Source organism: Ailuropoda melanoleuca, chromosome 8, assembly GCF_002007445.2.
Source record: "Ailuropoda melanoleuca isolate Jingjing chromosome 8, ASM200744v2, whole genome shotgun sequence".
Taxonomy (NCBI): domain Eukaryota; kingdom Metazoa; phylum Chordata; class Mammalia; order Carnivora; family Ursidae; genus Ailuropoda; species Ailuropoda melanoleuca.
Window position 1 is genome coordinate 83,055,202 of NC_048225.1, and position 16,247 is coordinate 83,071,448.

At 37.2% G+C, this 16,247-nt stretch overlaps 1 protein-coding gene across 3 annotated transcripts in view; it reads right to left on the reverse strand.

Moving 5' to 3' along the window:
• Window positions 1–6,552: 6,552 nt before the first annotated feature.
• PLA2G4A (phospholipase A2 group IVA) overlaps window positions 6,553–16,247 on the reverse strand; it is a 157,037-nt gene continuing 147,342 nt past the window's right edge. For all 3 annotated transcript variants that reach the window (XM_011231846.3, XM_034666785.1, XM_002924848.4), the window contains 2 exons: window positions 15,259–15,416; window positions 6,553–7,181 (listed from right to left, as the gene is read on the reverse strand). In XM_011231846.3, the coding sequence (XP_011230148.1) occupies window positions 7,050–7,181; window positions 15,259–15,416 (290 nt within the window). In that variant the 3' untranslated portion in view covers window positions 6,553–7,049. The remainder of the gene's footprint in view (window positions 7,182–15,258; window positions 15,417–16,247) is intronic.

A 16,247-nucleotide genomic window follows, 5' to 3' on the forward strand; every position in this document is an offset into this window, starting at 1 on the left:
AAAAATCACTTGTCTCCTAAATCCTATTTGAAATTCTACCTATCTTTTAAGAATTCATCTAAATGTCAATTCTTGAAAATTTCCCTAATTACCCCATTTCCCACTTTTAACGAATCACTCTCACAGCAATTTGTATATACATTATTTTTGGCATTTTATGGGTGTTATTTTCTTTCTTTCTTACTAGTTTGTAAACTGAAACAATCCTATCTGTCTTAGGTCAGGTTCTCTAGAAAAAGAGACTGAGATGAAGGTTCTTACATAAGTAATAGGTTGAAGGAGTACTCTTAGATGAACAATAAAGAAGAGAAGCTAGACAAAAAAGTGGATTTAACTGTAGTCTTACCTCAGCCTGATCCCGGGAAGAACTTCGGGTAGGAAAAGCATCAGAGAATCAGTCCATCCTGAGGTAGGGTAGACTTTTGTAGTCCTACAGTCAGTCAGTGGTTGTAGCCTTCCTCCAGGAGGAGGTCCTAACAGCGCAAGCACATCCCCTCAGCTGAAGGCAGTTCTCAGAAGGCTACAAGCTATGGGCTTTTAGAAGCCAATACTCACAGCAGCTGGGGGATGGGTGCCCCGAGCCGGCAAAGGGGATCTGGGCCACCACCAACAGTGACCGCTACAGTTTCTCTGCAGAACCAAGCATGGCATCTTACACATACTGGGACATGATATATGTCTATTGATCTGCACTTTTAAACTGTTCAACCAAAAGAACAACTTTTCTATTCAACACAACTTTTCTTTTTGGCTACTGTTTAGTGAGAGAGACAGCACGAGCTGGGGGTGGGGCAGAAAGAGAGGGAGAAACAGACTCTCTGCTGAGCAGGGAGCTGGATCCGGGGCTCGATCCCAGGACCCTGGGATCATGACCTGAGCCTAAGGCAGACACTTAACTGACTGAGCCACCCAAGTGCCCCCAACATGTAAACCTCTTTAATTATATGAGAAACTTCTGAGATCCTACTGCCAAAGCTTTAGGTAATTTTAACTGTTTGAAGCATTGTCAAGATTACAGAAAAGTTGTAGGTAGAATTTGAAGAGATTTTTTTCTTTTCTGAGCCATTTGAAAGTATGTTGCCAACATACTGTCTTACTACGATGAAAATTTTAATGTGTATTTACTAGAAATAAGGATAATCTGCTATATAATCACAGTACAACAATCAAAACCAGATATTAACACTGATACATTACTATGATCAAATTCTCAGAACCCATTCAAGTTCCGGTAATTGTCCTGATGACATCCTCTATAACAACAAGAATTCAGGTCAGAGTCACACATTGTCTTCAGCTGCCATGTCTCTTTAGTCTTCTTCAGTCCAGAACAGCTCCTTAGTCTTTCCTTGATTTTCCTGACCTTAATAATTTTGACTATTACAGACAATTAAGCTTGGAATTTCCTTCAATTTGGGCTTGGAATTTCCCTCAATTACACTTGGAATCATAAACAGATTCAGGTGATGCATCTTTGTGAAACTATCACAGGAGCAATGCTGCACCCTTGCCATTGCATTTTATTAGGTATGCAAGATTTCAATTTGTCCAATTACTGATGATAATTTTGATTATTCTGTAAGGTTTTTCCACTGTAACATTACTTCCCCCCTTTGTAATTAATAAGCATTTTATAAAATGTCATACTTTGAAATGATTTCTTATTTAGCTATAAACATATCTATTCATCAAGATAGAGTAATGGTTTCCTATATTATTCAATGGGATTATGATCTGTTGCATAGCCAACAGATTATGATCTGTTACTATTATTATTTATTGTAATGCTCAATTTTCCCAAATAGAGCCAGTGGGTATCCCTTCAAGCTGCATTCTGTGTCTTTTTGACATGTCCCTCTTATTCCTTGAGTGCTTCCTTGCTTTCTGGCAAAATAAAATGGTCTAAGATTATTTTACACTTTTCTTGTCCCAGCCCTGAAATCAGCCACCTCTCCAAAAAGCCTAGGTGTATTTTTGTAAATAATAGGATTTAAAGGCCAAGATTGAGTGACATCACTAAGATGGCAACATAGGTTGCTCCCGACTTTGCTCCTCCTCACAAGTACAACTAACAACTATTTAAGAACAAGACACCACTGAGAATCCTAGAACATAGGGGTAGTGCTAACCACCCCCTCTTAACCCTGCACCACAGAGACTAAGACAGATCACATTAGAAGGGTAAGAGAAGCAGCTACACATGGACTGAATTGCCCCTTCCCCGGAGCAGTGCAGCACTATGCATAAAGTCTTTTCTGAGCTTCTGGTTCTTTTCGTGGGAAAAGAGAACCTGGAGACAACCAGCCACAGCCCCCAACGCCCAACCATTGTGAGCTGCTTTGCAGGAACCCCTACTCTGACTTTACACCACAGGGATTACAGGGGAATCTGTGGAGCCAAGAGAGAATAGGATATTCAAATATTGAAAGAGAATAATCGTCAACCAAGAATTCTATACCCAGTGAAGCTGTCCTTCAGAAACAAAAAAGGAATAAAGACTTTCCCAACCAAAAAAAGCTAAGGGAGCTTATCACCACCAGACCCACCTTAGAAGAAATTCTGAAGGGGGTTCTTTGAGTGGAAGGAAAAGAATGTTAATTAACATCATAATAAGGTAGTGTAAATCTCACTGGTAATGGTAAATATACAGTCATAGTTAGATTCTGCAATATGGTAATAGTGGTGCATAATTCACTTAAGACTCTAGTTTAGAAGTTAAAAAAAAAAAAAAGAAAAAGGAATAACCATAGTAGTAAAAATAACCATAACTACAACAATCTGTTACACATTAAAAAAACAAAAAACACATGTAAGTTGTAGCAGAAGTAACCTACAATGTGAGGGGGAGGATAAGTAAAAGTGTAAAGTTTATGAATTGTTTTGAAGTTAAGTTGTATCAGTTGAAATAGGGTGTTATCAGCTTACAATATTTTCTGTAAGCCTTGTGATAACCACAAAGGAAAATCCTATAGTAATTACACACACAAAACCTGCAATTAACAAGTCAAAGCACATCAATACCAAAAGACATTAAAACACAAAAAAAGATGACAGGACAAGAAACAGAGAACAATGGATCTACAAAACAACCAGGAAACAATAAAATGTCAATAGTAAGTCCTTAACTATCAATGACTTTAAACATAAACTGATTAAATTCTCCAATCAAAAGACACAGAGTGGATGAATGTATTAAAAAAACCCAATATCCCACAATATACTGACAACTAGATACTCAGATTAGCCTTAAAGACACACATAAACTAACAGAGCTAAAAGGAGAAATAAACAGTAATAAAATAATCGTTAGAGATTTTAATACCTTACTTTTTTTTTTAAAAGATTTTATTTATTTATTTAAATAAATTATTTATTTATTTGACAGAGATAGAGACAGCCAGCGAGAGAGGGAACACAAGCAGGGAGAGGAAGAAGCAGGCTCATAGTGGAGGAGCCTGATGTGGGGCTCGATCCCATAACGCCGGGATCATGCCCTGAGCCAAAGGCAGACGCTCAACCACTGTGCCACCCAAGCACCCCAATACCTTACTTTCAATAATGGATAGATCACCCAGACAGAGAATGAATAAAGAAACAGCAGATTTGAATAACACTATGGGCCAAATGGACCTAACAGACATATACAGGATATTCTATTGAACAACAGCAGAATACACATTCTTCTCAAGTGGACATGGAATATTTTCTAGGATATACCATATGTTAGGCCACAAAACAAGTCTTTATAAATTCAAGAAGATTGAAATCATACTAGGTATCTTCTCTGACTACAATGGCATGAAACTAGAAATGAACAATAAGAAAACTGGAAATTCATGAACATGTGGAAACTAAACAACACTCTACTGACAACCAGTGGATCAAAGATGTAATGAAAGGGGTAAATAAAAAGAAAAGACTGAAACAAATGCAAATGGAAACAACATACTTGAATTAGTGGGATGCAGCAAAAGCAGTACTAAAAGGGAAGTTTATAGCAATAAACACAGTATGAAACAAAAAAGATCTCAAACATCCTAACTCTACTCTCTAAGGAACTAGAAAAAGAACAGCAAACTGAGCCCAAGCTAGCAGAAGAAAGGAAATAATAAAGATTAGAGCAGACATAAATGAAATACAGAATGGAAAACAATTGGAAAGATTAACCAAACTAGGAGTTAGTTCTTTGAAAAGATAAACAAAATTTAGCTAGACTAACCAAGGGGAAAAAAAAAGGGCCCAAATCAACAAAATTATAAATGAAAAAGGAGACATTACAAACGATAACACAGAGATTCAAATGATCATAAGAGGCCAACATACTGGACATCCAAGAAAAAGTGGAAAAATTCTTAGAAACATACAACATACCAATACTGAATCAGGAAGAAAGAGAAAATTTGAATAGACCAATTACTAGTAAAGAGACTGAATTAGTGATCCAAAATCTCCCAATGAAGAAAAGCCCAGGACCAGATGGCATCACTGGTGAATTTTACCAAACATCAAAGAACGATTAATTCCAATTCTTCTCAAACTCTTTCAAAAAAATCAAAGAAGAAGGAACACTCCCAAACTCATTTTCTGAGGCCAGCACTATCTTGATACCAAACCAGAAAAGAACACTACTAGAAAAGAAAACTACAGGCCAATATCCTGATGAATATAAATGCAAAAATTCTTAATAAAATACCAGCAAGTGGGACTTAGCATCACATGCAAAGGATCATTCACCATGATCAAATGGAATTTATCCCTGGGATGCAAGGATGGTTGAACATATTCAAATCAATCAATGTGATAGAGCACATTAATAGAAGTAAAGAAAAGAATCATATGATCATCTCAATAGATGCAGAAAGCATTGGCCAAACTCAACATTCATTCATGATAAAAACTCCTAACAAATTAGGCATAGAAGGAAGATATACCAATATAATAAAGGCCATATATGATAAACTCAGAGCTAACATACTCAATGGTAAAAGGTCGAAAGCTTTTCTTATAAGATCAGGAACAAGACAAATGTGTCTACTCTCACCACTGCTACTCAACATACTACTAGAAGTTTTAGCTAGGGCAATCAGGCAAGAAAAAGAAATAAAAGGTATCAGAATTGGAAAGGAAAAAGTAAAATTTTCTCTTTTTGAAGATGACATGCTTTTATATGTAGAAAATCCGAAAGACTCAACTAAAAAAAAAAAAAGCTCTAATCAGTGAATTCCATTGCAGCATACAAAATAAGTTTCAGAATACAAAATAAATATACAAAAATCAGTAGTGTTTCCATACACTAATAACAAATTTTCTGAAGAAGAAATAAAGTAATCGATACCATTTACAATAGTATCAAACAATAAAATACTTAGAAATAAATTAAACTGAGGTGAAAAATTTCTACTCTGAAAACTATAAGACATTGATGAAAAATCAGAGCTATAAATAAACAGAAAGTTTTGACATATATATACACATATATATGTGTCAATACAACCAAAATCTGCCATCTATAGATTCAAGCAATCCCTATCAAGATTCCAGAAGTAGAAAACACACTCCTAAAATGTATTTGGAACCACGGTACACTCCACAGCCAAAGAAATCCAAAGAACAAAGCAGGAGGCATCATGCTTCTTGCTTTCAAGCTATATTATAAAGCTATCGTCATCAATACAATATGGTACTGGTACAAAAACTGACAAATAGACCAATGGAACAGAATTGAGAGCCCAGAAATAAACCCAAGCATATACCATCAATTAATATTTGACAGGGCCAAGAATACTCAAAGGAGAAAAGACAGTCAATAAATGGTGCTAAGATAATTGGATATTCATTCTTCTTTCTTTTAATTACCTCTCTTTAACCTCTCTATTCATGTGTCTTTTTTCTTCTCACCTTTTATTCACGTTTATACCTATGAGGAAAGACAACAAATAATAATAAAGAAGGGAACACTTGAAAGTTCATTCTTCCCTTGGTTGATTTATGAATACAACAAATTAGTACCCACTACAGGCCATCAGACATGCTGCAGGATCTGGGGATGTAGCAGTGGACAAAGTGACAAAAAGACCTGCCCTCAAGGACCTTACATTCCAGTGGAGGTGACCAACAATAGACAGGATGAATACGTTTCCTTTACTATGTTAGTTTCTCCTTATGTTTACACCAACCCTGAACCTTAGTTCAATGGTAATTGAAACCACAGTCATACAGTACAGACATGTCTTGCAGATACAGCCCTTGCTAAACTTCTGGATTTTTCTCTGAGGTCAACTGCTCTCTGGCAGATAAACAGTCCAACATAATCTCAAAGTAAAATGTTAAACTAGAAGAGGTTACTTTTTCCCCCGTACTCGCTGAATAAAGATACAGGTTTTGTTCAAGAAATTATACATGCTTTCTCCTTTAAGAAAAATAACCATGGTTTAAAATGATAAGTTTCACATTACCATTTAGGATTAGCAAATTTTGTGTTTGAAAGCTATGAATCTGAGAATCTTTTGTAGCTACAGTGCAATACTCCATTAAAAATAAACAAAAGCTCAGTTATCTCATGCTAATTGCATATTGATGTATTTATTTCATAGATGTATACATGTGTATATAAATAAAAAATAGTGTTGTCTCATGGTATGAATAAATCCAGTCAGTGAGTAACATTTACACACGATGCAAAGTCATACTTATTGAGACTGAACTGTTAAATATTCTAAAAAGAAAACATTTTTTTTTTTTTATAAAAGAGGACACATAAGATAGTTGGTGAGGAATGTCTGAAATTACAGGATTTGTCCCTACATTTGCATTAGGAAATCTATACTGACAGAAAATGTAGCTGAGTATATTTTTAAATAATCACATCATCTGTTAACCTAACAAATTTATAACAGTATTATTCCCACGCAGCTATGTAATTGCAACTTCGAGTATCAGCCAGTCTCTTGTGATCTGTACTAATATCTGTACTATGCTTTTAAATCCAGTTGTAATGGAATTTCAAACTGCCTCAGCATTAGAAATTGCTGCCCTTTCCACCACACAAACTATGCTGCAGGCTTGCTTAGAAACTCTTTGTTGAAGAATCGTCTTGCCTCAACATTACTAAGGGAAACAGAGCAGCGAGACGGATTCTGTCTTCTGTATTCAATGCTTTCAACTATGGCTTTCTTTATCACCTGCAAATAGAGGGAAAAGATGTAGAATTAGTCTTGTTCTAAACTCATGTAAACGTTTGTTTGGTCAAAACAAAAGTCTAATTGATCTTTTTATTATAGTTTTCTTTTTGAACTAGAGAGAGAAACCTCTGAGTCATGTATATGTATATTTGAATCCAACACCCCACCATTATACTCTTGTTAAACTCATATCCAGATGGTCTTCCTTCCCCAACCAGAGAAAGAACTATTCTGGGAGTGTTCCAGATTTTGTGCTGATAAAATTGGAAAGAAAATGTTTGTAACCCGGTAAATTTATCTTTATTCTCGTTTTCAATGGGGAGGTGATAAGAGGGAAGAAATAAGTAACTACTAAATGTAGAACTTTACAGTTAGTGGACAAGCAGAAATGAGGGACCATTACTCCCAAATGAGGGAGTAAAAGACTTCCTTTAAGCCAAATGAGAAAAGAAGATATTGCTTAAGAATTGCCCTTCTTTCTCAGCTAAACAAATATAGTTATAAAACATGGATGTCCTCTATCTAGAAAAGACCATACCTTGTAATTTTATTGATTATGACTTTTTTATTCAGAATAATTTTCATATAGACTCAAATTAATGGTGACTACAACCTCTAAGAATTGCTATTCCAATTATATTCTCTTCTGGTATGAAGTTAACCTAGTTAAGAACTTCTGGAAGGAAGACAAGATTTGGAATTTGGTTGAAGCAGTTGTTGCAGAGCAATGGGAATGGGCTTTGGAAGAGAGGCCTGCATGTTAATCTTGGCTCTGTTGCTTATTTGGAACTCTTTTAAATCAGGAAGACTCCATCCCCTAGAACAGGACTATAGGATTTCATCTTAATCAATGAGCTAGGAGTTTGAAGCACAGAAGAAAATCACAGGGACTATTTTACAACTCCCTTTATTCTCTACCCCAGGGATTGTTAAACAACATTAAGGTATCATGTGCATGTGTTTCAGCCCCCTGCCATACTTGGCAAGCCGGAGCAGCTTAGGACCCATGGCCGCCTCTCACATAGAGCTAGAGTGGCCCACTTGGTCTTGGAGATGTGTAGAGGGGTTTTCCCGTCTACATCCAGTATCACTGGGCAAGCTGGATTCAGTGTCTGGAGGAGAGAGATACATGACCTGGGTAGTGCTAACACGCAACTAATATTCTGTGACTTTATGTTGGACAAAATGGATGGGCTCAGCTAATTCTCTAACAGTAACTTTAAACAACGAACAGTTGCATTCTGGAAAGAGGGATTTACCACAGAAATGTGACACCTTTATTTGCTTTATGATTTTTAAATTATATAGAGAGAATATATATAATAAAACATAGTATCACACATGTATGTATATATAATTGTCTTATGGGCTCAAATGTTAACTGAGTTTCAGTAAAGCAGATATTTGCTGAGCCCATTTCTCCCATGAGTAAGGGAAACAATGAATTCTATGGTGACAGAAGAGGCTTCAGACCTATGAAGGAGACCTTGACCAAGGACCTCCAGGTACAATCACTTCTTGGCTATGTGAGATCAAGGGGAATTAGCTGAAATCCTTGAACCTGTTTCCTCTTCTTGAAAGTGGGAATAATAACATTAATCTTGGTTTTTGTGGGGATCAGAGACCATTTATATAAAGTACTTTGCACAATACTCAGCACCTAGGAAACATTCCATAACTAGCATCTATTTATTGTTATTATTTTTAAACTGACCATATGTGTGAAAATGTCAGGAGGTTTAATTTGGATAGGAGGCTATAGAGTTTACTAGAAATAAACACACAACATATATCCATTTATGGGCTTATTATATAGTAAAAGTCAGCAAATCAATTCTGCTATCAAATGTGTTTTACTACATCTTCTTCCTTTTTTTTTCTTTTTAATATTTTATTTATTTATTTGAGAGAGACAGCGAGCAAGCAAGTGAGCAGGGCTTGATCCCAGGACCCTGGAATCATGACCCGAGACAAAGTCAGACACTTAAACAATTGAGCCACCCAGGCACCCCCCTACTACATCTTTTAATAATCTCCCTGCTCTCTAGGTATGTCAGCAAGTTTTCAGTTGGCTTCTCCTTCACCCTACCGGCACAAGACACAGGAACCCTCATTGTAGAGAAATACCCAAGTCAAATAAAAATCAACTCTTTATTTTCCAAATGCCTAAAAAAGCTTTAAAATATTAAAAATAAAATATTATAATAAATATAATATTTAATAAAATATTTAAAAAACACAGGGAAATTATATTAATAATGACTGCTGTCAATTCCTTTATAATGAATTCATAAGCACAAAAAAATCAGCAGGATCATGAACTAGTGGATTTATGATAAGTGGACCTTGGCAGGTGTTTCTAGTAAACACGCCATTCTTATGAAGGAAAATGAATATTTACATTTATTAACAGAAAAACCCAAATCCTATGCAATTAGAATGTGCAAGTTGAACCACTAGGTGGCATATCAACACTATGAAACCACTGCCCTGATTTTTCAGATTGCTGCAGAACAGAGACATTGGTTGTGATTTATTAATTCTATGATATAAACAGAAGAGGCGGAACTCAATCCGACATCAGTGCTAAATCCAAACCTCCTGGCATGATACATGGTACAGTTCCATGTACCCAAAGGAGCAATACGCCATCTTTGAATCTTCGTATTTTTTAAATGATATTAGGTGTAATCTTCAATAGCGTTTATATCTAATTTCTTCTTTCATTCCCCCCTGAAATTCATTAAGATTCTAAATTCTTCCCTTCCATGGTATCCTGCAACAGCTCTCCTCTCTCAAACCTCTCCATCCCCCTGCCCCTCCCTAAGTATGACTGACCCATGTCATCCTTCTCGGGTGCCCTTTGAATAGCCTCCTAATCGTTGATCCAGACTCTTTAAATCTACGGCAAGAAAGATAGAGAATAAGAAAAGGAAACATGTAAAATGTGATCTTCTCCTGAAAAGGAACAAATTTAGAGACATGAGATTAGAAGCAGCCCACAAGCAAATACTGAATTCCCACAACAGAAAATGAAAAAATGATCCCAATGAGGAAGTTACTGTATATTTTGAAAGAGAATAAAAATTACAGATACAGAAGAATACAAGAAGATATTCTGGTCTAAATTGCTACGAATCTGCCAGCCAATGTCTGCCTTTCCAATAAAAACTGAAGTGTCATGAAAGCAGGCTTGTCAGTTTTGATTGCAGCATTTAGAACACGGAAGGGGTGGGGCACCTGCGTGGCTCAGTCGGTTGTGTGTCTGACTTCGGCTCAGGTCATGATCTCGGGGTCCTGGGATCGAGCCCCATGTCGGGCTGCCTACTGATCAGGGAGCCTGCTTCTCCCTCTGCCGCTCCCCTTGTGCGCGTTCTCTCTCTCTCTCTCTCTCTCAAATAAACAAGATCTTTAAAAAAAAAAAAAAAAAAGAACACGGAAGGGGAACTGTAAATATTTGTAAAAGTAATGAATGCACGGAAGGTTGAGTTCAACAAAGTTCAAGTCATGGAGACAATGAGATGCACGGAAGGACAGGCAGACTGTAAGTTCTGTGGATGGACGGGGCACTCTCAGTAGAAAGATGATCCTGTAAAAAGGCTGACGGTGGGAGATCATGGCACGTGTAGGAAGTATCTGGGAACTGGCCCGGCTGGAAGGGAGACTGTGTTTGGCAAATAGTAGGAAATAAAGCTTGAGAAACAGCTGGTTCAAAAGTGGGAAAGAGCGAGGAAAAAAACCAGTGACCCCATCTCGGCTCCCCACATGACTGTGTGACCTCCAGCAATCTGCCTCCATTACCCTTGACTCAGTTTCTTCACATATAAATAAAGATACCTACCACAGAGGCTAGTTTTGAGTCTTAAATAGTTGAGGGGAAAATATCTAGCTTATGTTAAACATTCAAAACTTTTTTCATTCTTTTTCTTTTGTGCGCGGTTATACCCTTAATTACTAAAACAGTGCCCGACACAGGAGATACTCAATAAATATGTGTTGAATTAATGAATAAATAAGATGCAAAGGATTATAGGCAGCATTAAAGGTATATGAATTTGGGCCTCACATATTAGGCCATGATATATAACAAGCTTCTAAATTACTTTTAAAAGATAAAAACTTTAACTCATACCTAACTGCTATCATGATGATGAAATATCAATAAATTAAGATATTTCATCAAGTACCAGTACTTCTGGATATATGCTTTTCCTCATTTAATTAATTAACTATTTTTTTTAGAGGGAAAGAGAGCAAGGGCAGGGGTGGGGGAAGGGCAGAGGAAGAGGAAGAGAGAGAATCTTAAGTATGCTCCACGCCCAGCATGGAGCCTGCCATGGGGCTCCCTCTCACGACCCTGAGATTATGACCTGATCTGAAATCATGAGTCGGATGCTTAACCAACTGAGCCACCCAGGTGCCCCACTCTTCCTCATTTTGATTAGCCTCTAGTATTTAACACTTTATAGGACTGTTTGAGAAAGAATTTTAAAAGCTCATTATTATGCACCATTGGCATATATTGAATAAATTGACACATAACCTGTTCTTAGAATATGCCTACTGATTTAATAAACTGAATGAGTGAGACTGCCTAACAGTACATTTTTCTGTGAGCCCTGAACCAACAAGGTCCTGGGAAAGGACTCTCAGAGCCACGTTCCCTCCAGATCAAACTGGTGGTTGATGAGGAGAGCACGTAGCCACACTCCGCGCGCAGGGATACATGGCGTAGAGATTCTCTGTGGTCAGAAATTCTGCCTCCAACCAACAGACCTGCATCCTAACGCCCGCTCTCCCTTCTTCCTATCACGTTGAACTCTTCAACAATTTAGCCAATAAGTCAATGGCATTTTAAAAATCATTCACAAAAAAAATTTATTGCATAATTATTTTAGGTGCCAGGCATTGTGATGAGTGTCTCTGGAGGATATAAAAGGTAAATAAGGCAAGTTATTGTTTTTAAAGGGTTTAAAATTTACAAGTAGAAGCAGAAGGCAATATGAACACTGATAATAATTATTATCATTATCATATTAGCTGCTTCCATTTGTTGAGTGTTTCTTACGTGCCAAGCCCTTAAATTATGTTATTTTACCTAATCCTCACCCTGGTCCTATAAGATAGGCATCACTGTTTCCCCTTACAAATGAGGAAAGGAAAATTTGGAAAAGTTAGCCAACGTGTCCAAGATCACTCAGCCAAGAGGGAGCAAGCAAGGCTTGGAACACCCAATTTGGTCTGACTCCAAAGCCTGTGCACTTCCCGCATACCACATGTCTATTGGTGTAAGTCACTCTGTGTTTCTATGTTAAGTTTCTTAAAAAAAAAAAAACAACCACCAGCCACCCCCCTCCCCCCATTAAATACAGCCATTGTAAAAGCACTGAGGCAATGTTCAGCAAGAAGGAATTTGGGAGGATTGAGTAAGTGCAGAAACCTGATGCTAATGAGAAACCCAGGCTGCTGTCATGACGGGAGCAGATACAGAGCGAAAGTTCTCTAAAGATGCACGAGAATTTCGGTTCAGCCAAACAGGACAGCTAGGATCTCTGGGGAAAGGAAACCGACAGAAGCATACAGCTGTCGGAGACAGGGTGGCCTTTTCAGAATAAAAAGTTAAGCCAGAATGTTAACTGAAGATGAACATTTGCCTTAAGCCGGAGTGGTCATGGCCACAAACTTGAAAACTGTCTTCTCTGGAGTTGGCGGTCAGGGGTCTGCATTAGAAGGGTTTATATTCCCAGGGTCCACAATTTGCAGGCGGCTCTGACAGCCCGTGGCAAGTAATGACGGGCTGCGTTGCTGAAGTGTGAGTTGGTAAACTACTCTATTCAAATGGTGTGGGAATGAGTGACAGAGCTCTCCAGCGCTCTCCCTTGGCAGTTTTGTGGGCCTTCATTTATCATCACTTATCAAGAAGCTTGGATTCTGCTAAAATATGTTTTCTTGGTTAAAAGTGAGGGGTCAGGAGAGTAATCAAAAAAGAGACAAAATGTCAGTGAGCCTGGAATTCCTACCTGGGTATAAAATGTACACACATGCATAGACACACATACACACCTACACCCACACACACATGAATCACTTCAACACAAGTCTCAATGGTCATGTAATTTAAGAGGAAGCTTACATTCATTCATGCCACCCCCGTGCCCAAAAATTTCCTGCCTAGGCTACTATTATCTGTATAGACTGATCTGTATTATTAATTCTGGGCATTTGCAAAGGTCTTGGAGTGTATCCATGCTGGTATAGGATGTAGACACACATAGGTAAGGTTCCTATTTATCAAGCAGCTTCTGACTCTTCATACGTGACCTGATGTTCACTATGGCTACTATGATAGGTGCTGTTCCACCTGTTTTAGAGATGAGGAAACTGAGGCCCAAGAAGTTTAAGGAGCTTATTCAAAGTCACACAGGTGGCGCATCTGAGATCTAAACCAGACATAAAGCCCATGACCTTGCTTCTACACACTATACCAGAGAAGTTCTTGGAAGCAATTAAATCCTGCTTAATTAAATAATGTTTGATAAGTAGTATGTCAGGAAAGTTATTTTGGAATTCAGTCTGTTTTTGCTTAGGCTTTTACTTTGTCATCTATGTGTCAAACAAACTACTTTGAAGAATCTATAAATAGAACTATGTCATTCTTTATAGCAAACAGCTTAGCACGTTTTATATAAACCAGAACTGAAAAACAATGAGAAAAATGTAATTGTGTCAGTTACAGATATAGATATCTATCCACTTGCATTCCTCTATAATATAATACAGATATGTACATATACAGATATACTTATAAATATGTATATGTATGTATGTGCATCCTTTTATTTTCCCAAGTCCAAGAGGGTACTTCTATATTCCTACAGTCTATTTTTTTTCCATTTGAGGACAACTGATCAAGTTTAATACATTTCATCCCAAGGAATACATTGTTTTGAGTTTATTAGTTTCATACTAGAAATAGGATTGTTCTGATATTACCCCTTAGTTCTCTTCTCTTTTGACAGCATGGGGTTTTATAAAATACAACTCTATCTTGAGAATGTCTGTTCACTCCCTATGAATCATAGATTGAAATACTGATTTTCTCTTAATATTCTTTAAATTTTCAACATAGCATATGGATTTCAGATGACCACTGATTGTAAGATAAAAAAGGAAAATATATTTAGAAAACTAATCCCATATACGCAGAACCCGCATCCACATACTGTGATTTCTTTGACACCATTCCCAAGGTATCCAAAAAGATTGGCAAATTAGATACAACACCCTTCCCTCTCCAACTAATTTCTTTCTTTTTCTTTTTCACTTTTTTTTTTTTTTTTAATGTGTAAAATCCAGCGAGGCTAGTGAACTTGGGCTTTCACAATGGATAATAATTTGTCAGACACTATGATTTGGAACTACAAGCCAACATGATTCCAGTTACACAACAGTGTTCTTAAATGGTGAGTTAGAGATTACAGAATTTCACATAATCATGGAAACTTAGCAGCAGATATACTGGGGTTAGGGATGACCTAAGTGAAGAGAATGACTTGTCTCTGAAGTTCCTAACGCAAAGCGTACTTGGTATCTCACGGACTAAAAATGGGAAGGCTGCTACTTTTGGCAACATTCCCAAGATCTACAAAAATGGACATTTAAAAGCATGAGTATATCTATGAAAACTCATGATATTTTAGCAGATTAACTACACTTCTGCTTACATTCACTCTCTTATTCTTATGTTTCCTTTTTATCACTTTTCTTCCTACTTATAATTTATTTTATCAGATGAGGAATACATTAGATACTTTGGGAAAAGAAGCTGAGTATTAACCAATCCTTCAATCAAATAATTGTATAAAATATGGGCTCCGCCAATTTAGAAGGATTAGTTTTTCTTATTTGTGAATTTTATAGGGTTCTTCTAGAGAGAAATAAAATAGTGTACAAAAAAATAAAATGGTACAATTTGGGTGGTATCATTCATTAACCTTATTTTTATTTTTAATGAATTAGCTATGTTCACGTGATACGGAAGTATGTGACATTGTCAACGATCGCAGGAGATACTTACATCAATGTTGTTCAGGGTATTGAAGTACATGAGATCATGCAGCCTTTTGAAAGCTTGATTTGGATATTGAAAATTGAAGGTCGAAAATGGTGATTCGGGGTCATCAAAAATATCAAAATCAGCTATTTCTTTCTCTTCTTTAGTTTCTCTTGGAACACCTAAATATTGGAAGAGTCTCAAATGGTGTGATTTTGAAAACAGTAAAGTATCTCTAAAACCCAAGAAAAAAACATACAAATAGCTGTAAACATAACATTGGGTGCCCCCACTGGGGTCATGGGATCTGTAATACACACTGTTATGCTCCCGCCCATATGCCCTGGGTTGGGATATCCAGGTGTTCTGCCTGGGCAACTTGCAACTGCTGCATCTGCATCTTTCTACCCCATCCTGCAACAGGGAGAGGCTGCTTTGCTCTCTAGCAACAGGATATAAATTCTGGTAAATAACACTCTGCCCCAGGCATCAGTCAACCAAAGATTCTAGGAAGTTAGGATATAAATATCCCAGTTCCCTTGCCTCTTGTGGTATGATTAGGAAGGATGTTTCTGGAGCATAGGTTCTATTCCATCTCCCAGACTTTCCCAACAGGATCAAGTCCTCCTCATGGAAGTTGGCTTACTAACACATCTTTTGTTGTCTACCTTCCTTTTTCACTTCTTCTGGGGGAATCCAAGCCAAAACATTATCTAACTGTGTTCATGCTGCAGGAATCCCCTGTGGAGTCTCTCCTTGAGAATTAACAGTAATAGAAAATTCTCTAGCTTCTATAACTAAAAATGCCAGCAAATTCTTCCTTCTCTTGTTTTGAAGTATGACTTGAAATGACCTCCTTCCCTACTGACCCTTTCTTTGTCTTCTTCCTCATCTGGAAGATCACTTTCTTCTCCATTGTTCCATGTCAAATCTTCCATGACTATCTTTTATATCTTTCCTATCATAACTGCACTTTCTGGTCCAAGGATAATATGATTTTTAGGGCTTGAGCA